Source organism: Engraulis encrasicolus, chromosome 5 (assembly GCF_034702125.1).
Source record: "Engraulis encrasicolus isolate BLACKSEA-1 chromosome 5, IST_EnEncr_1.0, whole genome shotgun sequence".
NCBI classification, from domain to species: Eukaryota; Metazoa; Chordata; class Actinopteri; order Clupeiformes; family Engraulidae; genus Engraulis; species Engraulis encrasicolus.
Window position 1 is genome coordinate 22,396,897 of NC_085861.1, and position 26,686 is coordinate 22,423,582.

Here is a 26,686-nt window from a genome sequence, read left to right on the forward strand (position 1 = left end):
CAGCCAAATCAGTCATGTTAAAAAAGAAAGGTGACCAAGTGCCTCGCTCAAACAGTGCCTGGTATTTCGTGGTCAGGACTTATGTGTTGCCTTCCATTGACTTATGCAAACGTGTTGTTGTTTATGAGATGAACAGCCACGGCTTTGGGCCATAGACATGGAGAAGAAACGTCCCTTGAAATAATGTGAAGCATTAATGCCAGAAAGACAACTAAGTAAAAGAAGATGGATGCATGTGTTGCGCAGGGGCTTCATTTGGTGACGGTTTGTGTGTCGATTGGCAATGTAGGTTATAGGCCTGCCGTTCAAACTTTAGCAAAGGGGAGAGACTTTGTAAAATAATGACAAAAGAAATCAAACTATTCTAAACACTTTCCTGGTGAAAAGTGTCAGGCATTTGCACTCATTTGACAGCTTATTGGGTAATCAATAAGATTGATTGTGGTGGTCAAACTATTGGCCAAGTGGAAATGCCCATTTTTTGTCTGTAAACACTCCTTTTGTCTGTTCCCACTCCTTGTTCCAGACCAAAGGTTATGGTGGAGTATGTTCATATGTGTGTGACTGCATTATGTATATTTGTGTTCATGTTAACTGTATGAGTCTTGTTCTTTTTACATTTTGTTAATATTTCAAGCCACTGATATTTTGTAAAAAATATCAATACAATAAAAGTGACCATTGAAACCATTAAAATGGATTCGCTGTGTCTCACTTTTCTAACGTGTCCCATCCCAAAGAATCAACACACACACACGCTCGCAGGCACGCACACACGCATGCACGCACGCATGCGCACCACTGTTGGCTGCACCTATTTCTGTCAAACTCTCCATCTATCCACCCCAACACTTTACTAGTCGTTACCTAGTTTACTAGTCGTTACCTAGTTTACTAGTCGTTACCCCCACCCCAAAAAAAGAGAGAAAAAAAAGCTAAAAAGGGGAATGAGGTAAGGATTTCTTTCATTATGAACCTCTCCACCCCTCTCCACCACCTCACATCTCCTGAATGAGGCCTAGTCATCACCACCACCACCACCACAGTGTTTCTCAGTCCGCTGCACACCTTATGGTGTCTGTCAAAGGCTGTGTCAAAAACAAAACAATCACAAAAACCTTTGGACAGAAAATGAGTTTATTGATATTGAAGAGGTGTAAAGCAATCAAAAAGGTTCCACTGACAAGGAAGTGAGAGGTGAAAGTATGAAATAAAACGTGGTCACAAGTGACATCTACTGGTCGTTCTGTATTACTACATGGGCAGTAAACACACGCCGGAGAAGTAAATCTGCAGAGAAACTCTGGAAAAAAAGTCTTTACAATCATGTCCACGGAGTATTTTCGAGGTAAGTGCGGGATCCACAATTTCTCTAGTTTCAAAAGGGGTGCATATCATAGGCTGACGCATGAAATATGATGTGGAAAAGGTTGCGAAAACAGCGTCTGCATTCGCAGCGCTTAAAACAATTTACTAGTGTTAGATCGGGTCTACTCTCTTCAATGAATCGCAATGTAAGTTGCTGTTAGTGCACTAAGAGATGATCAATTAAGCCTATAGTAACTTTGTAACGTTGGTGTCATGCTTGCACCTCTGAACACGTCTCTGCAGACCATATCCGTTTGAACTTATGAAAGATTTTACGTGCTTAGTTTTGCTGAAGTTGTTCAGAACACACTTCTTCAGGCGTTCCTATCAGCTGACTACTAGGCTCAGTTGGGTCAATTTGCCACATTGTCTCCGTAACTCATTGCATAGTTGGTTATTATGTAACTTACAATGACCGCTACAATGACAACTTAAAAGTTACAGAGACACGGTTGCAGCTACAAGTTCTCGAAAATGGATAACAGTTAGACTTCGATTCTTATGTAAGTTCGTATGTTGTTGCGTTTCTTTGGCAGACATTTCAAAGATCCCATACTCTCCCAGTGCTGGTCCCAGGGATGTGCTGTGCTTCAAGCACTACAATGCATCGGAGGTAATGACCCCATTGAAAGCACTCTGTTGTGTTTTTGAAAAAAAGAAAAGAAATGTCTTGCCCCCTAGTGGTATGAACACACACTCGTTTGCCATTTTATACTGAAATAAAACCAATTGTCATTTCATTCTGTGGTCCAATGATTCTCAAACCGTGGGCCCTGAAGGTATTGCAAGTGGGCCTTGAAATCACTTTCTAAAACTCAAAATGTGTGTGTGTGTGCGTGTGCGTGTGCGCGCGCATGTGTGTGTGTGTGTGTGTGTGTGTGTGTGTGTGTGTGTGTGTGTGTGTGTGTGTGTGTGTGCGTGTGCGTGTGCGCGCGCATGTGTGTGTGTGTGTGTGTGTGTGTGTGTGTTGCTGTTGACTATTCATTGAATTTTACTGTTTATTGGCTCAGAGGTGGACCCTGAACATTTGTGAACATTTCAAGTTGGGAAAGGTTGGGAACCCCTGCTGAATTTTTCATGTAGGCCTACTGTTCTCTCGTACAGTCTTCAGTATTCTGTCAGGCAATAATGTGCACATACAAATACAATGAGGGTCCTGTCACAATGCAGATAGGCCTATGCAATTTGTGTAACCGTTTATTGAAGACCTTTATTTATTTCTTTAAAAATAGGTGCTTCATGGGAGGACGATGGAGGAATGGCTGAGGTTTTCTGTGTGCTACTGGCATTCCTTCTGTGGAACCGGTAGGATGTTTACCCTGACTGTTGGGAGAAACTTTGTATTACTTTAGTTTAAATTCATCTTCTGAATGTTTGTTGCTGCATAGTAGGCCCTTGTATGAGCTGCCTGTCTCTCTCTCTTTCTCTCTCTCTCTCTCTCTCTCTCTCTCTCTCTCTCTCTCTCTCTCTCTCTCTCGCTCTCTCTCTCGCTCTCTCTCTATGTGTCAGGTGCCGACCCGTTTGGATTTCCCACGCTGCAGCGGCCGTGGAATGAGGGAGGCAGTCCCATGGACATAGCTAAGAAGAGGCTCCATGCTGCCTTTGAGTTCTTCACCAAGCTTGGTGTGAGGAAGCTAGTCACTGGCTCCCTTGAGCGACAATTGTGTTGTATAGGACACCCTGTTTGTTGCCTGGTTAACAAAAAGTGAGATAGTCTGGAGGCTACCTATGCACGGCTGTTCATTGCACGTTACAGATGTATAATTTGGCATGTACGTACCCCATAGCCAATCGTGTCAGTTGTACCTACCTTTCTAGTCAGGCCGCGCCCTCCTAGTGACGCAACACTTTCAGGGTTGCTCGTAGTTAGGCCAAAAGCAAGAGAACTCCTCCCACTTCGTTGTGAAGTAAACAACCAATAGCAGACCAAGGGAGGCGAGTCAACCATGCCATTTGGGAAATGTTAATTGTTATGCTCTTGGTCAGACAGGGTTTCGAAGAGACTTGAAAGCCGCTGATAATCAGGCTAAAGCCTTCCCACACCTTCCCGCTCTCTGACTGGCTCCCTGGCTCAGGCTGCCTCGCTTCGGGCAGCTGCCATGCTGTCTCTCAGATCAGAACGATTGTGCAAAGCAGCATGGGATTTCCCAGGCTACATTGTTTGTGTGGTCTGATCCAGATGTGAATGAGGGTTAAAAGATTTCAGGCATAGTGCCTGATGTCAGACGGAAGACACATGTAGTAGATAACCATGATAAACTGATACATGTGGTAATTTCAGGCGTTGAATTTCTGGCTGCCCTGCAATTCTACTTTAGTGGAGCTTCTTTTACAAAGTCATATTAATCTATTTTCTCTTTTTTGACAGGTGAAGTATTACACCTTTCATGACAGGTATGCCAACAACTGATAACTGTGGAGGCTGCACTGAATCACGCCACTTGTATTTATGCCCGAATAATCTTGTTCTGTCTGATGAAGCTCATGTGTACATGTCCTGCTTAATGCATTAGATAAGCTCTGCTCCCCTATCAGAAGTTGCCTAAAGTTGATTCAGCCGATGAAGCTGGATGTCTATATAACTGAGGTGATACTGTGCTAGTTCTCCACTCGTGGCTCGAACCCGCCACCTGCCAGTCAAAGCTCCACTTTGGGCATGGGAAACACTAAAGGCCCAGACCGATAGCTCAGTGCTACTGATACGGTATCAGGCTTCGGGAAGGAGGTTTACTAACGTTTTACATACGCCAAACTCTGCTAGTTGGCATCCTTCAGACCTAGAGTGCTTATCTTGAGTTCCATACAATCTTTGTTCTAACTACAAGTGAAGTCTAGAAAATTCCTATCCCAGCCCCATTCCAACCCTGCATCCTTCCTCCTCTTCCTCCTCATCTTCCTCTTCCCTCTCTACCCCTCCCTCTGCCAGAGACATGGCTCCGGATGGGGCCACTCTGGAGGAGTCCAACCGCCACCTGGACGAGATGACAGACCTGGCCCTGGAGCTGCAGAAGCAGACGGGGGTCAAAGTGCTGTGGGTCACCTGCAACCTGTTCGCCAACCCCAGGTCAGTGAAAGCAGGGGCATGTGCTTGGTGAGTGAAGGCACTGGCCGTTCATGTAGACGTTGTGTTATGTGGTCGACGTGTCTCAGTGGGCTGTGCCGTATCGTTACGACGGGCACGGGGACCCAGCTTCGATTCCGGCCCGAGGTCGTTTTCTGATCCTTCATCTCTCTCTCTCTCTCCACTCATTTCTTGTCTCTCTTACTGTCTTATCTCAATAATAAAGGTGTATAATCCCCCATATTCTTCGGGTCATGCAGTTTTTCTATCCTGGCTGTCGCACAAAGCTTGTAGGTGGAGTTTGGTGTGGCAAGCCAAATGCCACAGAGTCAGGAAGTTCTCAAAGGTGGGATCAGCCTGCATCTTTCTAGACTTCATGTAGCGGACGACAGAGCTACAACCAATTACTGATTCGGATGACATAGGCATATCGATAGTTTTTAATTGTTTCACGACTTTCACGACGAAAAATTCAGAATACAGTACAGTTCCATAGGCAGTATGGAAACATGGCAATAGGGTCATTTCACTTGAAATCAGACACTTTGGGACCCGAGCGACACCGATTTCAATCATACTTGCTGTGCCTGTTTAGTAGCAAGGTAGCACCGCAGAATGGCATTTGTGTGAATCTGACACCAATATTAAGGGAGAAACAGACTAGGAAAGGTTTACATATGAGGGTAGGACACTACACATTCAGCATTGATTATATTATTACATTACATTGCACTTAGCTGACGCTTTCATTTGTTAAAAGCGAATTACAACTATTATTTTTCAGGGTATTGGTTACAGTCCCTGGAGCAATGTGGGGTTAGGTGCCTTGCTCAAGGGCACTTCAGCCATGGATGGAGGTGTAGGGAGAGGTCAGGGGGGATTCGAACCGGCAACCCCTAGATTGAAAGACCAACTCTCTAACCACTAGGCCACGGCTGCCCCGTGTAAGTCACAAAAAGATGTATGTTGTTATTTGAAAGCTCTTTTCTGGCTCTACAAATTACACAAACAGCATGGAATACAACAACCCTTAGAATATGAATTATGATAAATTGAAAAATTAAAAATTGAATATCAAAAAAACTTATATTTTAAAATGGCCAGTTCCTTGTCTAAACGTAGCCTGCAATGTCATGAACAACACCAGAAATGCTGGTGTTTGGTTCTTTATTCATTTCAAAGATAATGGGACTCAAAAATATGGCATCATACAGATCACCTAGTAATAATATGGTAATACCATAGTAATGTCACATGACAGCATGTCTATCGGAATATGTGAAGGAGGGAGATGGTCCATGAGGATGCAGGAAGTTCAGTTTCACCTCTCCAGTGCTCGGCATACATTCCTCAACACATGTTAGCCTCTAGTTGACATCATATACAGCTACAATATACCCTTTGATGCTTGAAGATTAAAAAATCCTTTACTGAGCTTGTTCTTTCAACCCTGCCTTCTCTGAATACTGAAAATGGTCTATCTTCCACTGTGCCCATTGACAATGGGCAGAAGCTGTGTAGTTTTTGAGTACCTGGAATTGGGACCGACGAGGGTGCAGGCCCACCGGGAAAATGCCTGTTATGCCAGATGGCCAGTCCAGTCCTGTCCCTGACACTACTCTATTACTACTTTACTACAATTAATTTCAACCTTTATGTCCCATTATCCCCTACATGAATAAAGAACCAAACACCCCATTTTCAGGTGTTGTTTATGACCTTACAGGCTATGTTTAGACAGGAAACCGGCCATTTAAAAATAAGTTTTTTTATATTAAATTTTTAATATTTCAATGTATCATAATTCATATTCTGAAGGTTGTTGTATTCCATGCTGTTGTGTAATTTGTAGAGCCATAAAAGAGCAAACAACACCTCAGACATCTCTTTGTGGCTTACACTGACTGATATATCAAGGCTGAATGTATAGTGTCCTACCCTAACATGTAAACCTTTGCTAGTCCGTTTCTCCCTTAATATTGGTGTCAGATTCACACAAATGCAGTTCTGTGGGGCTACCTTGCTACTAAACAGGCACAGCAAGTATGATTGAAATCGGTGTCGGTTGGGTTCCAAAGTGTCTGATTTCACGTGAAATGACCCAATACGTTTTCTTTTTCTTTTCTTTTTTGTAGGGGCTTTTATGCCTTTATTTGACAGGGCAGTCGAAGATGGTGACAGGAAGCGAGTGGGACAGAGAGACAGGGGAGGATCGGGAAATGACCCCGGCCGGACTCGAACCGGGGTCCCCGTGGGTGGCTATGCATGCAAATGTGGGGGGCTTAGGGCAATACGTTTTCATTAAAGGTGCACTGTGTAATATCTATGTATAGTATTTATTTCCAGAATTCATGCTGCCCATTCACAAATGTTACCTTTTTCATGAATACTTAGCAACACTATAAAATTCTAAGTATTCATTAGTATTGTAGCATTAGTATTCATAATGTTTAGAAATAGATATTTTTAACTGCAAAACTTACTATACTTTGGTCATTCTAGTAAATGTTGGTTTATTATTTAGTACATATTCATGAAAAGATCAAATTTGGCAATGGGCAGCACAGTTTCAATGAGCAGCATAGTTACAATACCTACTCTGGCCACCATCCTACACAATGCACCTTTAAGGTTGTTATTGCAGCCATGTTGTCTGAACATGTAGTCTATTATGGACATTTAACTGGTCTCTGAATCAATTAAAGTCACATGAAAAGTACATCTTGAAATGTCTTTTAGGTATATGAATGGTGCCTCTACCAATCCGGATTGCCATGTTTTGGCCTACGCTGCGGCCCAGGTGAAGAAAGGACTGGATGTGGCCAAGAAACTGGGCGCTGAAAATTTCGGTTAGATCATCTCTAACAATGTTTTGTTTATCAACGGGGTAAGAAAGACTACAGTTTATGTTATGTATTTATTTTGTTCTTTGTTTCTAGTGTTTTGGGGAGGAAGAGAAGGCTTCCATTCCATATACAACACAGATGTGGCTGCAGAGTTGAAACATATGGCAAACTTTTTCAAAATGGCTGTTGGTAAGTTTCATGCAGAAAAATATTACTAATGAATATTGAATCTATGTACGATTCCTATTCCTGTGATGAATTGTGTATCAAAAACAAATCTTTCTTTTAGCATACAAAGAAAAGATTGGACTCAAATGCCAGTTTCTTATTGAACCGAAGCCAAAGGAACCATGCAAGCACCAGTATGATTACGGTAGAAAGCTCTTCCTTTCAAAGTTGAAAAAAATATATATGTATTATTATTTTCATTGTTTTTATTTTAATTGTGATCTTAATTAAATGGATGATGTGATACAATGTCAGTAATATACAGTATACTGTTTTTCTCCACAGATGCTATGAGTGTGATCGGTTTCCTGAAACAGTACGGACTGGATCAACATTTCAAGCTCAACATCGAGCCCAACCACACCACTCTGGCCGGCCATTCCTATGAGCACGACGTTGTCATGGCCTCTGTGTAAGAAGATAGCATGATTATATCCACTCCACTCCTCTGGAAATAAGAGTAATGACATGGAAAGCACTGACAGACTGTTTCTCTGTGGTCACATGTCATAATGCCGACCCCACAGGCTAGGGGGGGGACAAATGGTGGCATGAGCTAAAGTGGGCAAGAGGGACTGTGAAGTGATCCGGCATGCTTGGTGGCAGTTGGCTAGTTGTCTTATAGTGACACAGAGTTGTCTGTCATAACATAAGGCAAGAGTAGAAAAGGGAGATATCCTCCGCGCTCCTGTACTTCACAATCTGGTGTGTCACGGGAAAGGACTAGTAAGCAGGCAAGGAAGAGAGTCACTGGAGCGTCTTCAGATGTGGAAAAAGTAACGTTTCGACGTTGTCACGTCTTCTTCAGAGTCAATCATATAACATAAGGCAAATTGTGTAGGAATAGGCTCTGATGACTCTATTCTATGCGCTGGAAATTGCTTAGTTCGGCTCAAACGACAACAAGTGCGATTGACAGAGCTGTTGGCAGATGCCATCATGAGAGAACAGAGTCTGTGCGCCACAGAGTATTTACAAATCTCTGATTAATATCTGACCAGTAACATACTGAAAAAACCTCTACATCCACCTTGAATGCAAAAATACAGTATGACATCAGAGAGCCTAGAGAGCCTGTAATGTAATGTAATGTATTGTACTATAATGTATCTGTGCAGGTTTGGCATGCTGGGCTCCGTGGACTCCAACACTGGATCTCCTGATCTGGGCTGGGACACGGACCAGTTCCCCATGGACATCAGGAACACCACCATCGTCATGAAGGTCAGATGAGGAGACCTTCTCCATTATACCAGGGCTTGATATTGGCACCTGCTAACCGGCCAAAAAATGGGTAAAACTTGGCTGTGGCTAATGACAGTCAACATAAGTCTCACTGGCCATATTGGCAGGTAACTTATTTTTGGGTGTGACATATCACAGTTTAAAGGCAGTATTAACAAAATTCAATTCCCGGATCCATGCTTAAAACCTTTTAAAAACCCAATTTTTTTGTGAATTACACGGTATAATGAGATGCCGTTTTAGGCCACTGCAGTCAAGTTCCTTACAAGGTGCCTCGTTTGGTATAACTAAATCCAAACACTTCAGATTTGAAATTTTAATTGATGTGCATATTAGGCTTTCTGGGTAAAAGTGGCTGTGCAGATTGAGAAAAGCAGTGTGATTTTTAGTTTTGAATGTCCGCATTTGCTGACTGCTGAATGTCCCTTCGCCCCTTTTAGACTGTGATTGAGATGGGTGGGCTGCAGCCGGGGGGCTTGAACTTCGATGCCAAGGTTCGGCGGGAGTCCACAGACCCGGAGGACCTGTTCATAGCCCACATTGGAGCCATGGACGCGTTCGCCAGGGGACTGAGGAACGCCGTCAGGATCATCGAGGAAGGAGTCATCTCGGGCATGCTGAAGGTGAAAACTCACAGCGTTAATAAAACAGGAGTTGGTCTTGGATTCGGAAGGTTGCGGACTGAGCTCACGCTGCTCCAGAGACTGTAACCAGGGCTCGTGTTGTAGGGGGATGAGGGGGGATGCCATCCCCCCAACAATGAAAACGGTCTAAAATCATCCCCCTCAATGAAAATGGTCAAAAATCATCCCCAACAGGCCTCTCTTCTTCACATATTGTATTAAAATTGCACTTTTAACAACTACATTTTCAAAATGTTCTCAGGGGAGAAACCCCCGAACCCCCAATAATCAGAATCCATCTCTGACCATCCCCCCTGGTTTGATTTTACAACTCGACCACTGACTGTAACCAATACCCTGCACCTAAATAACTTACCTAACCTATGTAACTTTGGATAAAAAAAAAATCAGTTCAGTGTAATGTACTTAAAACATGTTTCAGAACTTTTCATATTCCACATTTAAGATCCTAATCAGCCGTACAGATTTTACATTGTGTACAGGTATAGACTCCTCAGCTCTTAACTATCTCCATGTTGTGTGTGCGTGTGTGCGTGCGTGTGTGTGTGTGTGCGTGCGTACGTCCGTGTGTGCTTATTTGCTATTCTAAACTGGGGCAGGAGCGCTACCTGAGTTTCACTGAGGGGATTGGACAGAAGGTGGACGAGGGTAGAGCCACTCTAGAGGAACTGGAGGTACGTACGGTAGGCCTGTCCAGTCCAGAGCTGTTACTGTATGGGTATTACAATGCCAGCATGGACACCCCACCCCACCCCTCCCCTCCCCTTCACCATTCACACACATTAATGCATTACCGTCCCCAAAGCAGGCTGAGACAGTAGCATTCTGACCCAATTTTTGTTTTAAAAAATGGGCCGACATGTGAAGCATTATCTCTGGTGCATTTTAGATTTGCAAACTGTCCGTTTTAGGTTAATCCTGTGTAATTCTGTCTCAAGAGTTTTGTTTTCGGAAGCGTTTTCCAAAAATGCATGTTTAACACGATGAATTCTAATTCAAAGCCAGTGTCTAATAGAAGAATGTCTGTTTTTGATTTCCTTTTTCTTTTTTCTAGGAATTCATCAAACAAAACGGGGAACCGAAAGTCACATCTGGAAAGCAGGAGAAATATGAGTCTATTTTCAACCATTATCTGTGATTTAATCAGCACTTGCCGTTGTCCAATCAGGATCCCGTTCATATGACTGTAACATGTGACAGTGACAGTGTAGGCTATTTGTGCGTTTCATTTCTTGGGTTATTTGCCATTTATTGTTGTATGTCTAGCTTGTTGTCTAACATGTTATGCATATGCCTAGCTTGTTGTCTAACATATTGCCAAATCAGCCTGCACTATACCCTACTTACTCACTATGTCAAAAAACATATTTCATTTTTAAAAAAACATAACATGGATCAAAAGTTCTAAAACTCTTTTTAATCTCCATTGATGCATATTGATTTAATTTCCACGGATGCATTGTTTTCACACTAACTTTGACACAAAAGATTAAACAACACACGCACACACACACACACACACACACACACACACACACAAGCCTCCACCCAAGGGTGAATAAGTTCTTAAATAAAACAAACACGCCATTAAAATTATATGTCATCAGTTTCTGTCCAGCGATTATTTCAGACAAATGTATTGTTTACTCCCAAATGTAATACATCATATAACCGCAGGTTAGTTGTAGTAGACACCTCTCCCGTGACATCACATCATACTACTGTCCTCTCGTTCTCTTCTCCAACCAGCTGTCTAGGATTGGCCAATGGCCAGATAGCGTGAGCTCTGCTCACCGCGCAACGCTGCGCCATTGGTGGAATTCGAGTTGCGAGGGCGGGATTCACGTTCCACGGTCGTCCAATGAGTCGCACCTGTCATTAGCATAAAATATTCAACATCCCAAGGCATCACCTACCGGTATGAATACCCTATGTGGTTTTGTCAATTGAACTTGCCCAAATGGAAGGAAGAAAGGCAACTTCATCCCCCAAGGATTTATAACAGGAAATATTTGGAATTTGTATATTTTTTCAAGTCCTGTGAAATTGGAATTCATTGTAAGAACATCGCCTTAATTTTTAAAGGCCATTTTGCAAAGAAATTTAAACCGGGGAGTACTTATCTATATTTAATTAGACTGCATATCCCCGTCGCTTGCTCAGTTTTGTTCTATTTTTGTTCTTTGCAACTTTTTGTAGGAAACCTTTTCTGCCTTTTTTATTATTTCAAAGGATTTCAACCATGTGGACCTTCCTTGGAATCGCAAGCTTCACTTACATGTATAAAAAATGCGACGCTCTAATCGACTTTGCTCACAAAGAGAAGCTCCTTGTGTCGGTGGCGTTTGTGTCTGTGGGATTATTATTGACATATACCCGTTATTGTTATGGACAATCGCTAAAAGTTCCTCACTTAATACGTATGCCTTTGGAGATACTGTCATCCCTCCCATTCATAAATAAGTTATTCTCAAGATCATCAGTTCCCCGTTTCAGCAGTCCAGCAGGCTTTTCCAAAAAGGTAAGTCTTACTCAAACTGAAATGTGTACATTTGAGAAAGTAATAATCTATCCAATATTGGGTTACTTATTAAAACTGTGGTTTCAGATAAAGGCTATTGATAACTCACTATACCTACCTCCGGCATTTTCAAAGGGTGAGGCATATAGTCTACCTTTGCAGTTAATTCTTCTTCAATAGCAGAAATTAATAATGATCACAGTGTAATAAATAGCCTACTTAAGTATATTACTATGTTATAACGTGATGCATCGAACGGGCCTCTCTCTCCTAAATGTACACTGACCTCTCCAAAAGGCAACTTATACATGTGGCCATTGTAAAACATTTTGGCATTCCAGAGATACGATAACAAAGGCCCATATGCCGAATACATTCCACAGGGCCGGCTTCAAACAATTTAAACATGTCAGCAATGTCCGTTTTGCGCACCCCGCGCGTAACTAACCAACCGGTGTCCTGACAGGCAAACTCCCGGAGAAAGAGATTAGAGGCGCAAACGGCACCCAGTGCGGAGACCGTGGCGAATGGCACTTCCGCGGCCCACTCGGAACCGGACGTCCTCATCGTGGGCGCTGGTGTGCTGGGCTCTGCCATGGCAGCGGTGCTGGCACGAGACGGTCGGCGGGTGACGGTGATCGAGAGGGACCTGCGCGAGCCAGACAGGATAGTGGGGGAGCTTCTGCAGCCCGGCGGCTACCGCGCGCTGAAAGACCTGGGCCTGGAAAGTAAGAACAAACACGGGAGCACACACCACTTTGGCAAGAAGTAGAATGATGGAGGTTGCTTATTATAACTCTGCCTCCATCTGCATTCATCAATTAGATCAATAGCAATGACGAAGTTCCTCTGAATTCCACTTCACCCATTCTACACCCAACCCCACAAACACACGCACACTCTATCACCATTATGCATCACCTCATCCATCTCACAGTTACTCTTCCTGACCCCCATCTCTTTCTGACTCTCTCTCTCTCTCTCTCTCTCCCTCTCTCTCACTCTCTCTTCTCCCTCTCTGTCTCTATCTCTCTCCCTGTCTTTCTCTGTCTGTCTGTCTCTCTCTCTCTCTCTCTCTCTCTATCTCTCTCTCTCTCTCTCTCTCTTTCTCACTCACACACACACACACACACACACACACACACACACACACACACACACACACACAGCATCATGTCCTTCACCTCACTTGAAAACTGGACTAGAATTTCCAAGTTAGTTCTTGGAAGCAACCCAAGGTCAGCACTGTCTTTCGTAACGTTTCGTAACACACACACACACACACACACACACACACACACACACACACACACACACACACACACACAGTGAACATGGAGATAGTTAAGAGCTGAGGTCTATACACAATGTCAATATTTGTACGGCTGATTAGGATCTTAATGCAGAATACACACACACGCACACACGCACACACACACACACACACACACACACACACACAATTATGCATCGACGTATCTTCACATAGTACATAGCGCCCTGACCCCCATCTCTTGTCTGCGCTCTCCTGTGCCAGAGGCCGTGGAGGGTCTGGATGCCCACGTGGTGAACGGCTACGTCATCCACGACATGGAGACGGAGACGGAGGTGGAGATCCCGTACCCCTCGGAGGACGAGTCCATCCAGTGTGGTCGGGCCTTCCACCACGGCCGCTTCATCATGGGCCTGAGGCGCGCAGCACAGGCCGAGCCCAGGTAGGACCAGTCTTAAGGGTGGTTTACCCTTCCTGCTCGCTCCTGAACATGGAGATAGTTAAGAGCTGAGGTCTATACACAATGTCAAAATCTGTACGGCTGATTAGGATCTTAATGCAGAATACACACGCACATGCACGCACACGCACACACACACACACACACACACACACACACACACACACACACACACACACACACCATTATGCATCAGCATACACATAGGCCTGAGGCGCGCAGCACATGGCGGGGCCCAGGTAGGACCATTCTTACCCTTCCTGTTCGCTCCTCCTCCTTGAACACTGTAAGACATGACAAGCCAGTTCAATGTAAAAAGGTTAAGTTGCCCTGCTGCCGTAAGTTTGTAAGTTAACTCAACGCGAGACTGAACTCAACCCGAGGCTTTCTCAAGTTGAGTTAACTTACAACCTTAACCCCTTAAGACACAGCTTTATAAATTTGTTGTTACCAGTATGGTAATGACCAAGTCGTGGTGCATTGCTAAAGGGCCTATGTTGTGTCATAGTATTGTAGTGCTATGGTAGTTACATTTCAATGTCTATTACAGCGTGCCACTGGAGGTACGGTGTGCATTAAGGGGCTACGGCGGTAGGGCAACTTACTTTTTTTGTATTTAACTGGCTGCAATGTTTTAAAGTGTACTTGGGTTGACATGACGACAGAGTGGGTGTCTCTGAGCACGGATAGACTCAAGCATAGGATGGGGTCTCCGAAAAAGCCAGGTTGGCCCAGCCAGCATAGAAGGGGTATCTGATGCACAGCACGAAAAGGGGGATATGTGACAATGAAATCCTCCCTAATCGTCCACGGAATTGCCTAACTTTCGTCTGATTTTGAGCGCTTGAGAGAATGCGAAACTAATGGTTTTGATGACACTTAAATCGCCCGGAAGCGAATCAGAGCTGCGGAGAGGTCTCACAGCAGGGTGTTAATGGCCCAACGATTACCACATTAAAGGCAATGACAGCCAGCCCGGAACGCGGACCAGCCTTGCTCTTATTGGACGAAAAAGACACGTGACTCAAAGTAAAAGAGCTGCGCTATTGGTTAGCAGGGTCGGCAGCTACGACCTTCTATTGGTCACGTTGGATTAATTTATGCATACCATATACAGTAGATCGTAGGGCCTAAAAAAAATAATGTTTTGGTTCCGGTTGCCGACCGACCCTATCATTTTTTGTGCGACCCAAAATATTTTTTTTGAGTTTTTGGAATCCTCAAAAAAATATCGATGTTTTTTTGGAGGGTTGTTTATATAGACAAGACACAACACGTTTCTTCATTCCCATAACTCGCCATCTCTCACTTTCTACCTGCCTGTAAGTTACTGAATTTGCATCGCATGACTATGCACATAGGAGCAACATAAGCGCGCGCCACAAGTGCCGCCCGGCTTGATATTATAAAACCCCAAATGTCACTGCAGAGTTGCGCACCTATCGGTCACGTTGTTGGCTAATTATTATGCTACAACATGCTAATTGGTAGTCGTTGTAGCTCGCAAGTTTTTAAATAACTTGCCTCACAGCGTTCTTGCAGACTAATAGGCTGCGATGTAGTTTGGGAACCTGGCGAAAATGCCTGTCAAATGATAAGTCAATCGCCTTACCTCAACACCCGACACGGACACAGCCTGACCACCCGCCTCGAAATGCAACACACAGAAAACAGTATGAGTATCCACGATTTTTGAATGTATTGATATTGTCTCGTCGTATTAGAAAAGGGCTTCCATTCAGTCACGCTGCATGTTGGACGAGATGCATAACTCCTTACAGCAATTCTAAAGTAGCACTGTATCAATAGCTTGTAATTGTAAAATAAGTTAATACGAGAGAAGGGAAATGGTTTGCCCAAGTTTCCCTTCATTCTTTCATTTACCACAAGGCCTTGTTAACCAAGAAGTCCGTTGGCCCGAGCCCGTTATTTTCTTGCTCTCTCTCTGCTTGTCCCTCCACCATCGCGCAGCAGCAGGGCATCTGTCACTGTCTCACTCTCCGCGCCTCCTCCAAATAATGAAATAGAAATTAACGATGATGTCGCCACAAATACGACTGTTCGATGAAGACATAGGACTACTACAGTTGCCTACAATAATGATTTAATGGCAATGACGATGTTGCCCCTCGATCACCCTTCATCAACATTCATATCGCCTCAGGCGTCTACATCCTCGCGTAAAACAAAAAGTGTGTAAATAGAATGTTTCCAAGCCAGAACCTTCATCCCAAGGAAAATATGGTCTACAACCGATGATGGAAAGGAATAAAAAAAAAGATAACGGGACATAGCCTACAGCAGCTAAAATAGCAGTGTCAGGCAACTGGCAGCTGGACAGGTAGGCTATTGCCAGAAACGGTAGGCTGTATGATCATATCCTCATTTCGGTGACGGTCAGTATCTTGGCTCATTAATACTTATTATATTTCATTGTAGCTTTAGCAGGCCACACTCCACTATCGTCCTTGGCATTGTTCAACAAAGTTTATGACGAAATCTGGCGCATATGGGGGGTTGGGTGGGTCGGACATTAAAAAAAAAAAAAATGAAAAAAAATAAAAAAATCCGACCGACCCATGACCAAACCTGACAACCAACCGGAACCAAACTCTTATTTTTCTTTGGCCTAGGTATATTGAATGTCCAGGCAGGAGAGCCGAAAGAGGAGGTGGGGGACAAAGGGATCTGTTGTCCTGGGCCCCGAAACAGAGTGGGCCCACCAGCACTGGCTCCTCATTACATCATATGTAGTGGTTGGGGGGGTCCTTTCAGATGACTTAATCCTGGGCAAAACTGTCAACAGCCCAACATCCAGCACAGGAGAATAGTGCATAGGATGCATCTAAGATGAGCCCAGGTAGGGCCAATCATAGTCGAGATGTACGATGAGGTCTGGTAGATAGTGCCTCTTCACATATGAGACATGATGTGATGTATAAAGGTCTGAACAGTGTGTGATTGACCAGGGGTTGTACTGGTGTGAGCACTCTGTCTCTGTGCCTTTTAGACAAACCCTCACTACACCCCCTCCATGAACAAGCTTCAAGGGAGGCTGTGGGTATGGGGGCCGCTAGGGGGGGGAAAGTGGTACAGATTCTAAGGGCCCAAGCACTGATAAGGGCCCTTAAGGGGGCCCAAGCACTGAGAGGGGCCCTTAAGGGGGCCCAAAATTCGAATCTTTCATGGGGCCCAACATTTCTGGCAGCGCCCCTGACTGCGGGTATGAAAGGGGGTTTCAGTGTCTAGTTAATGAGTCCCTCACTTTCTCTCTCTGTATGTATGTCAGACAATTATGCGTGCGTGCGTGCGAGCATGTGTGCGAGCGAGCAAGCGAGCGAGAGAATCACTGTTACATAAGGCATTCAGGACAAAGGGGAGGAGAGCTTTTCTATGACAAGTCACTGCAGTGGTTTAGGAATTTGAATTTGGCTTGCAGCAATTGTTCAGTCAAATGAGAAAAACTGTTTCCACTTTCTCTCATTCATTCATTATAGAACTAGGGAAATCCAATGATGTTGAACTTTAAGCACTGCGGAGTAAAGCAGGACCACTCATGGCATTATATTACACTACATATTGTATTACACTTAGCTAACCATTTGTGTCATGGCTGCCCCATGTGCTATGGTATACTCATGTTGTTGTCTTTCCTGACCTGGCCAGCGTGAGGTTCATTGAAGGGACGGTGACCAGTCTGGAGGAGGAGGAGGACTGTGTGACGGGAGTCCAGTACAGAGACAAGGAGACGGGACAGATAACGGTACAGATCACCCACTGCTGCTACTATAATAATAATAATAATAATAATAATAATAATAATAATAATAATAATAATAATAATAATTCAAGAATCAATTCAGTTTAATAGGGAGTATGTACAATTAGAACATAAATGTATTATTTCATTAATTGTACCAGAGTTAGCCTCGGGTTAATTTACATCTGCAGTCCCTGACAGGGTATAAAACATAATAAAATGATAATAATAATTTTATTTCTAAAGCACAATTCATACAAGACATGCAGCTCAAGCGTTAACAGTTTGATTAAACTGGTAAACTGCCACTGATAAATCATGTAAATCCTTATAAATTCAAACAATTGTGAGTCAAAAAAGTCAGACTAACTCTTTTCCCTTTTTCCCTCTGTTAATCAGAAAATTCATGCTCCGCTCACTGTGGTGGCAGACGGCTGCTTCTCCAAGTTCCGCAAGAGTCTTGGGTCTGGAAAAGTCAAAATCTCATCACATTTTGTAGGATGCATCATGAAGGTAAATCTGTCACAATGTCATCACAGAACCCATTTTTTTTTTTTTTGGATCTTTCAAGTTATTCATGAAATTGACTTTAAAACCTGTGACTGGAAAGGTATGTTATGTTATATTATATTATATTATATTACCATTTCCATTAAATAAATACAGGCACAATGGCACATATACAGCCTGTATACAGTGTAGGCTAACACTTAGACTGTATTTTTACTACTCACAATGCATGCAATAGTAAAATAAAGGCATGAATGACTGGGATAAGGGATAACTCTGCTGCCTCCTCCAGGACTCCCCGCAGTGGAAGGCCCACCATGCTGAGCTGGTTCTGGCGGACCCCAGCCCCGTCCTCATTTACCAGATCTCCTCCACAGACACCAGGGTGCTGGTGGACATCAGGGGAGACATGCCCAGAGACCTCACCGACTACATGGCCCAAAAGATACATCCTCAGCTGCCAGGTCTGGAAACACTGGATCACAAGTCATTTGTTATACCATTATTATATTACATTTACAGTAGAGTAGATGTATTTTATTGACACTTTTATCCACTTTTGACACAATATGCGGGGAAATGCAGAGCATACAGGCCATATTTTGTGGGGAAATGATGGATTCAGAAGCATTTGAGGAGTCCGTTGGTGTGAGAAAAGGCCATGGTCGCAAAATGAAGAAACCGATAAAACTGACTTTGAAAATACTGGAGTTTCAACTGATAAGGGAGAGTCACTTGAAAAAGCACATTTTAGAGACCATACCCATTTTTTCATCATTTCTGCAACTAAAGACTGCTTGTGATGCTTCTTTCAATAAGAAAGTAGTGTGGGTCAGTGGGATAGGGTGGGAAATGGGGTCATTAGTCCACTAGGCACTAGATCAAGGCTGAAGAGATTACTATGGTAGGGAACTAGGCAGTCAGTGAGGGACACAGCTAGTGAACACCATAGAAGGTAAAGCCAGGAAGTGCATAACAGGCTCTTATGAAGGATAGATATTATGATTATACTGCCTGATTATAAAGTTTTCGTCAGTCATACCATCAGAAGACCTTTTACCATTGGCAGTGGCATGGGATCAGAAAGAAACATTAACCTTGGACACTCGGTCTGCAGTTAGATAACATGCATGTCCTTGTACAATATTGCTATCTGTTCCTAAAGCTGATCAGTGTTTCCAACAGACCTAGAAGCATTGTGTGGTGCCACCACTGGCATGTACGCATGTGTGACTGTTGATCAATTTGTGGTGCTTGATTTTCATTCCGTGGTGCTCTGCCACAGAATGGTGTGTGCATGGGAAACACAGTTGGTGGTGATTAACCCATTTTAGCCTCATGACTCTTATATATTGTTTAACCTTTGGCGCTTGGAGACACCTATACGCTGCATTTAGGCTCTTGAGATTTTAGCTTTTTTTAATACATAGGTTGGTATGTTACAGCTGAATGAACTAGGGTTTAAATGCAACTTATTTTATGTTTTTATGTGCATCAGAGGCTAAGATATTTAGACTTTTAAAGGTGGAGGGCAACTCTCCCAACAAGGGCTTAGGCATTCAGCAGCCATTTATTGCAGGTGCCTCAATGGGTTAATAAAGCTGGTCAAAATGATTGGACGTCGCATGATGACATCTGACCATCTTCCTGACCGGCACACCGCCCTCTTTTCTCCTCAGAACATTTGCGAGAGCCCTTCATGGAGGCCCTGCAGAACGACCGGCTGAGATCCATGCCAGCCAGCTTTCTACCTCCCTCGCCTGTCAACAAACCAGGTAAACCAGTTTTTATACAACACATCAGCTCACATAATCTCGCCCCGGGGACTGGGTTAGACGCAACAACCTATATGACCTCATATAGGGCTAGGCATGTACGGCATTCATTGTGCAGGGTTGTAAAGAATAGACAATAGCAGGGTTAGATCAAATGCTACGGACTAGTAGGTTATAAGGAAGTCCCACCACCGTCACTGTAGAAACCACATATTGGCCACAAACTGGTTTTGCTTCATACAGTTCATAATTACAGTAGTCTGTTTAAATAGCCTATATAACCACCATTGTATTATACAGGTAGCTCTACACTGCATTACTGGTGTTGGTGGATTTTATCTGTACCAGACTCTGATAGATCAGATTACCATGCGTCATTAAGCATGTTTTTCTTGGGAATATTTTCTACAGTCTATTATAATTGTTTAGTACTGGTATAAACCATAGACATCACATAGACAGCTGACAATAAGATGCAGTGTCGCTGCCACAATTTAAAAAGTGATTGAGGTTTCTACAGTGACGTATTGGATAATCTCATCCAAACATCAGCATAGCACATTGTGTAGGTGTGGTACACTGACGTCAAGATTAGACTGACCAAAACAGCACTGTCCAGTAACCTCAGTCCAGAATGCATGTGTTTTAGCCAGTCCCTCCTCTAACCAATCATTACAAACAAGTCAAATTATATATTACTTAAAGCTATCTTTTTAGGTCAGGGTCTTAGTTAAAGTTAAAGTGTACCTTAATTGACAGTTCTCTAACAAGCCTCATACGGACGATTGCATTTCACCAGGCACTAACTATGCGATTACCTAACAGTCCTTACCTGAAAGAATATGGACAAACAGTAAGAGTGTAATCAACCTGCTCCACTTCTAGGTGTGCTCCTGCTGGGAGATGCCTACAACATGCGGCACCCTCTGACGGGAGGCGGTATGAGCGTCGTCCTTAACGACGTACGCATCTGGAGGAGCCTGCTACAGAGCATCCCTGATCTCTATGACAACGCAGCCATGCTCCAAGTAAGATCTGCCCACCAAGGATTTGGTTGAAGTAGTCTCAGCTGCAGCAGCAGCAGCAGTACCACCTTTCATTTCAATCTAGATACTTTCGCTCACCGCTGATGTGTTTGTTCAGATGAATGATTTGATCTCTGTGGGTTATGTTTTGTTTTGTGTCACACCATTGGAGTTGTATTACTATGCAATTATTGCTTACAACAGTCTTGAGAGACTCTAATGGATTATTGCAATTGCTCAGTGTACAAAACTCACAAACTATACAGGTCTTACCAGAGATGGAATTCACTCACTGAATGCAGCAGGGCTTGACATTAACATTTTTATTCACCGGCCACTGTGGATAGTGGTTTTCCCGAGTCACTAGCCATTTAGCCTTTCTTCTTTCCAGAGTTTTGTTGTCAGTTTTTTTCTTTAGAATATGCTTGCATTTAAATAAAAAAACAATTGATGCAATTACTGTAATTTGTCACACCATAGACGTTACTGGTCAATATGGCTAGTGAGACTGAAATTGTTACAAGCCAAAGCCAAGTTTTACCAGCATTTGGCCGGTTGGCAGGTGCCAGTGTCAAGCCCTGCAATGCAGGTGTTGACATGAATGATTTGATCATAACGGTATAGTTTTATATTTATTGATATTATATTTTCTTAATTTTGTAGGCCAAGCGGAAGTTCCACTGGGAGAGGAAGTCATCCCACTCCTTCGTGGTGAACGTCTTGGCTCAGGCCCTCTATGAACTCTTCGCTGCCACAGACAGTGAGTCATGGTTATTTTATATATTTGTACGTACATATAAAATGTCACCAATGCGCTTCTGCCACCGGGTCAGGGTGAATCAAGGGCACTCCTGTCACACAGGAAATGCTATTAATGTTTCTATCACTGCTGTATGAAATGTCACACCCATATTCCGCTGCAACAACCACAGAGTGGTGTGAAGGCCAGCAACCTTGGGCAGGACCTTGATGTAGTAACTCGCTCAAAGTGGCAGTGTTTAGGAGAATAAACTGCCATTTATTTATGGTACCGAATAAATCTTTTGTATTGTACACGAGCACAAGCATTTGATTTAGCAAGTGCCATTGTTACCTTTCTGCACCCCAGTCAGTCAACTGGGTCATGTTAACATGAGGCTGAGTGCACCATTGAACTGTGACCACTTTTCTGACCAGAGACAGTGAACAGAAAAGTAAAAGTAGAAATACCATGTGTTGTTTCTGCACAGATGGTTTAATTAACTATCTCATTCATGGAAACTAGTTCAATAACTCAGAAATCAGTTTGTTCATGTTCATGTTGTATACATACATACATACATACATACATACATACATACATACATACATACATACATACATACCTTTCAGAAATGTTGAGTGAATTTCACAAAAAATGTGACATGCTCATATGGTAAATATAAAAGTGATCGTTTCATGTGCTCTGCAGATTCCCTACATGAGCTGAGGAGAGCCTGTTTCCACTACTTCAAGCTGGGTGGAGAGTGCATCTCTGGACCTGTGGGCCTGCTCTCAGTGTATGTACAGTAGTGATTTCATAAACCTCCATTCCTTAAAGGGACACTATTTGAGATGTTTAGTTGTTTATTTCCAGAATTCATGCTGCCCATTCACTAATGTTACCTTTTTCATAAATACTTACCACCAGCATCAAATTCAAAGTATTCATTATGACTGGAAATTTGAAATCAAAAATGAAAAGGGGGATCTTCTCCATGGTCCGCCATTTTGAATATCCAGAAATAGCCATTTTTAGCTGCAAAAATGACTGCACTGGACCATACTAGAAAATATTTGTTTAATACTTAGTAAACTTTCATGTAAAGATCAAATTTGGCAATAGGCAGCCAATTTCAATTAGCAGCATAGTTGCAGTACCCTTTTTGACCATTTCCTGCTCAGTGTCCCTTTAAGACACTATGTGGCATTCACTACATTTTCAATAATTGACTAGTAGTCAAATTGGTATTATTTTTTCAGTTAGGTATTATTCTTCTAATGAAATTATTTGATTGCTTGGACAATTCTTGCATTATTATTAAATGACAGTACTAATAATAATCATTGTAAATATTAACATTTACACAATAGGCCAAATAAATGCAAACCGATTAATACCTTTGTTCAACCAGAAACATTAGTGTTCTATGCAATATGTCCATGGTACATACCGTACCCTTTTATATACTAGTCTATATTTTGATGTATTGCATACTCTCTATGTGCTGTGTTCTTTGCCTGGTGTTCTCTCTGCCCCAGTTGGGGTGGTGTTAGGGAGACCTGGGGGCAGGCTGGCTGGGGTAAAGTGGGCAGCCTGGCTGGATTGGCCTCCTGTTGAGAAGGCTGTGCTAAGGACCCCCTACCAGGACCTCCCGTCAAAGGTCTAATCCTCCTCCATCTGCTCTCTCTCTCTCTCTCTCTCCTATTAGTCTGACCCCTAAGCCCATGACTCTGATCGGGCACTTCGTGGCCGTGGCCCTGTACGCCATCTACTTCAGCTTCAAGTCCGAGTCCTGGCTGACCAAGCCGCGTGCCCTGCTCAAGAGCGGCGCCATCTTGTATCGCGCCTGCACCGTCATGTTGCCCCTCATCTACTCCGAGTTCAAGTACCTGGTCTTCTGAATCTCCAGCGTGCTTAGCCCCTCCATCCCTCCATCTTCTTAGGAGTAGTGCTATCTACACCAGCTTTTGAAAGAGGAACCACGTGGGTGAGGCTTATCCATTCACTTTGGATGTACCAGGATAGCAGATGTTGAGTTGAAGCCTGATATTCTCGTCATCTTGGTATACCAAGGTCAAAATGTCAAGATTCAGCCAGTGACAATCTACATTCATCAGCCTCAGCTGAAGATTAACACCTCTCCTAATGCCTGCCCTGTCCCCCCCTGCCCTCACTCACTCACTCACTCACTCACGCACAGACTCACATGAGGACAAACTGTCTTGAGAAATCCAAAAGTCCTGCCACTCACTTCTTATGCTTGTGCTCTTACTAATAGTGTAGAGCTTTGATAATTGGTACAGTATCCGTATCTGGTTCGATGAATTTGCAGGAACTAAAGTAAATTACTTTTGCTCTTTGAACCCGGCATATCCGTCTCTGCTCACACCCCACAAGTCACCACTCAAGGCCTCTGGAAGTGCCTGTTTGCTTTTTTTTGTTTTGTTCCGTTCATTGTTGCAATGGTTTTTTCAAGTTGTGGATGGTACGTTTGTCAAAATGATTTAAAGGAACAAGTGTATTATGTTTGCTTTGATGGCATGTTGTTTTTGTCCCCGATCTTAAAGGGCACAGTAATGTCTGATTGGAGGGATTCTGTTTTGCTGGACTAAGTCTAATTGGTAATCGTTAAGTGAGGGGCTGGACTCTAGCAGAAGCCCATTCCAGAGAATGAGACTCTCAGCAAAGTGTGGTGGATTGTAAAAGCAAAGTCCTTGTCAATAGCGGTTACTGACTAACCAGCCAATACATCTCTTCACACAGTCTTGGCCCCTATTGCTAATGTCTGCTCTCCCGTTTGTAACTGGTTTGCAGTGCTAATCGTCACGTCCATTCAGCAGTGCCTTCTGCTTCAGCGAGTCCTTTGTAGTGCTGTATCTAGGCTACTGTATGTCTCCATCCACTCAGATAAAAAGTCTGTCACCATGGCATCAGAATACAGTCTTTTAGTGTTTAGGGTGCAAGTGAACAATCTGCCATCATGCCTTGTACTGGAATAGGAACAGAAAACGCAGCTTTCAAATATTACTCGCCAAAAGTAAATGAGGTGGCCTACTTGATTAAGCCTTTTTGCTAATGTGGCTTCAAACCCTACTTGGGGAACATATTGTGTTTTTGATTTTAAGCATTTTAACATAAAGGTAATTTTAACCAATGTATTTCTGTGTAATGGAGTTTGATGTACTTGCATCAAAATTTTGCACTGAAGATTGTTCTCAGGCGGAAAAAAATCTGACAGTGCTGGAAAAACTCTGGTATAAACACCAACAAAAAATCTGGTACTCTATGCATTTGCAATTCAACTGCTAGGTACAAATCTTTGAAAGGGTTTTTTCATTCATTTCGACACTGCATATTGTTAAGTGATTCGTCTGAAGAAAATAAAGCCTTATTCATGTGTATGTAGTGAAAGAATAGACACCAATGACATTTCGTATCATCCTTTATATGCCGCAAGGAACTTGGGAGAAACTGAGGTGTTTTTGCCACACTATTTTTGTGCAACACAATGAAAGCAGAAGAAATGTAAAGCAAGGAAAATCAGCGTTTTGTTAAGTGTTTGAGAACTAAGGAAGTTGAAAAAGAAACTGGACAAATGTATGAAATTCTGTCTGAATTACAGTCATGAGGCCTTGAATGAAAATGCCTTTGATTTCTTTGGAAATTGGATTTCTAATGTCTTTGGGTTGAATGAATAGAATATGAAAAGGCCCAATCCTTTAACACTTCTTTCTCATATGTCCTGTTCATCAAAACTGTAAAATACATGCTATATGATTGACTGCTGTTTCTGGTCACACAATCTGCACATATTGTGTTATGTATTTTGTGAGTACATGTTTTATGTTTCAGTTCATTGTCTGCTAATTGTCACAATATTTTGACAATAAAATGAAATAATTCTGTCAACAGACCAATTATGGAAACATTTTTGATTTAGGATGTAAGAGGGGAACTCACAAATCCAAAAACTCACTGAGAGGGGTGTGCTTAGTGTTAACCTGATTAAAGAAATAATATTGACTACTACTTTGCCCTTTCTATGTATCTATATTGACTAGGCCAATACAATTGAGACATTAATATTTACACAAACTATTAAGAAGCATAGAGGGTTGTTATGTCTAATTTGTGTACTTTAAACATATTTAATAATCACAATAGTGAAACCATGGTAATCACTGCTTCCAGTTAAATAATTATCAGTACAGCTAATGACCAGCAAGTGGAGCCACTCACACACTCAAGAGGCAGGGTTCCTAAATGAGTCAACTTTACCATTGCAAGGCCCCCCCTGACATGGGTTGTACCCCCTTTCATTAGTCAATAAATATGCTCCATGCGACTACAACAGGAAATGTGATAAACATAGCAGTGCTGACTAAGGCATAAATGAGGCCATTTTGTTTTATGAGTACTCATCCTTTCTACCTGCCGCTGCCCTCCACTTTGGAAACCACTGACCTAGACCCTTGATCAGATTGTACACCATTCATATTGACTCAGAAATTTCATATTATTTTGTGAATGTCTCACCGACCTATGTCACATCTATACCCTTTATCCTGATAGCACTGATGAAATACATGACTTCATGAATGGTCACTATATGGCAGTGGTTCCCAACCTATGGGTCGGGACCCAACCTATGGGTCGCCAAAGATCCACAGTGGGTCGCGAAGCCCTCTTGATTTTAATGGGTTTAATTTTAATACCATATGTAGCCCATGTTGAATAAGTGACAAAGCATTTAAACTAATATGCATAGAAGCAACAAAATGTGATGCATTAAACATTTATTCTATATTTGACTGAAGACAAATTGTGGAATAAAATGATAACCAATGACTTTTCGCCGGAAACAGATCATGTGACTCCCTCTTGTGTGGGCGCTCGCACGGGTGGGTCACCACAGCTTACAACGGTCAAAATATGGGTCCCTGAAGAAAAAGGTTGGGAACCACTGCTATAAGGTACGGTAACATGGCTACCTTCCTCAGACTTTCGGTTTTTGGTGGCCACTAGCAGGCCATGTTAAGATTATAAGCACTACAATTCACTGCAGTTTCACGCCGTGGACTGACTCAATCGTCTCAAAGTGCAGTAATGCCTCTTATCCACTGCCGGTTTTCTGGTAGGCCTACAGCTCGACACAGCGCGACTTGGCCGCCACTTTTTGCCTTACGATTTGATTGAGCTGTTTCGTGCCTATTCGAAAAGCAAAAAAG

General features: G+C 42.9%; 2 protein-coding genes across 2 annotated transcripts; both read left to right on the top strand.

Moving 5' to 3' along the window:
* The first annotated feature begins 1,261 nt into the window (after positions 1 to 1,261).
* Positions 1,262 to 10,982, top strand: LOC134448405 (xylose isomerase-like). Its single transcript, XM_063198082.1, has 14 exons — positions 1,262 to 1,348; positions 1,905 to 1,981; positions 2,601 to 2,673; positions 2,878 to 2,993; positions 3,737 to 3,762; positions 4,295 to 4,432; positions 7,169 to 7,278; positions 7,369 to 7,464; positions 7,565 to 7,648; positions 7,789 to 7,915; positions 8,622 to 8,727; positions 9,189 to 9,371; positions 9,992 to 10,066; positions 10,447 to 10,982. Exons 1-14 carry the CDS (start codon positions 1,327 to 1,329, stop codon positions 10,528 to 10,530), a joined length of 1,317 nt encoding a protein of 438 aa, XP_063054152.1. The 5' UTR covers positions 1,262 to 1,326; the 3' UTR covers positions 10,531 to 10,982.
* Positions 10,983 to 11,389: 407 nt separating this feature from the next.
* On the top strand, positions 11,390 to 25,568 carry sqlea (squalene epoxidase a). The gene is made up of 11 exons (XM_063198083.1): positions 11,390 to 11,913; positions 12,380 to 12,641; positions 13,451 to 13,628; positions 17,313 to 17,409; positions 17,806 to 17,919; positions 18,209 to 18,380; positions 19,596 to 19,691; positions 20,577 to 20,719; positions 21,380 to 21,476; positions 22,167 to 22,254; positions 23,167 to 25,568. Exons 1-11 carry the CDS (start codon positions 11,635 to 11,637, stop codon positions 23,357 to 23,359), a joined length of 1,719 nt encoding a protein of 572 aa, XP_063054153.1. The 5' UTR covers positions 11,390 to 11,634; the 3' UTR covers positions 23,360 to 25,568.
* Positions 25,569 to 26,686: the final 1,118 nt, after the last annotated feature.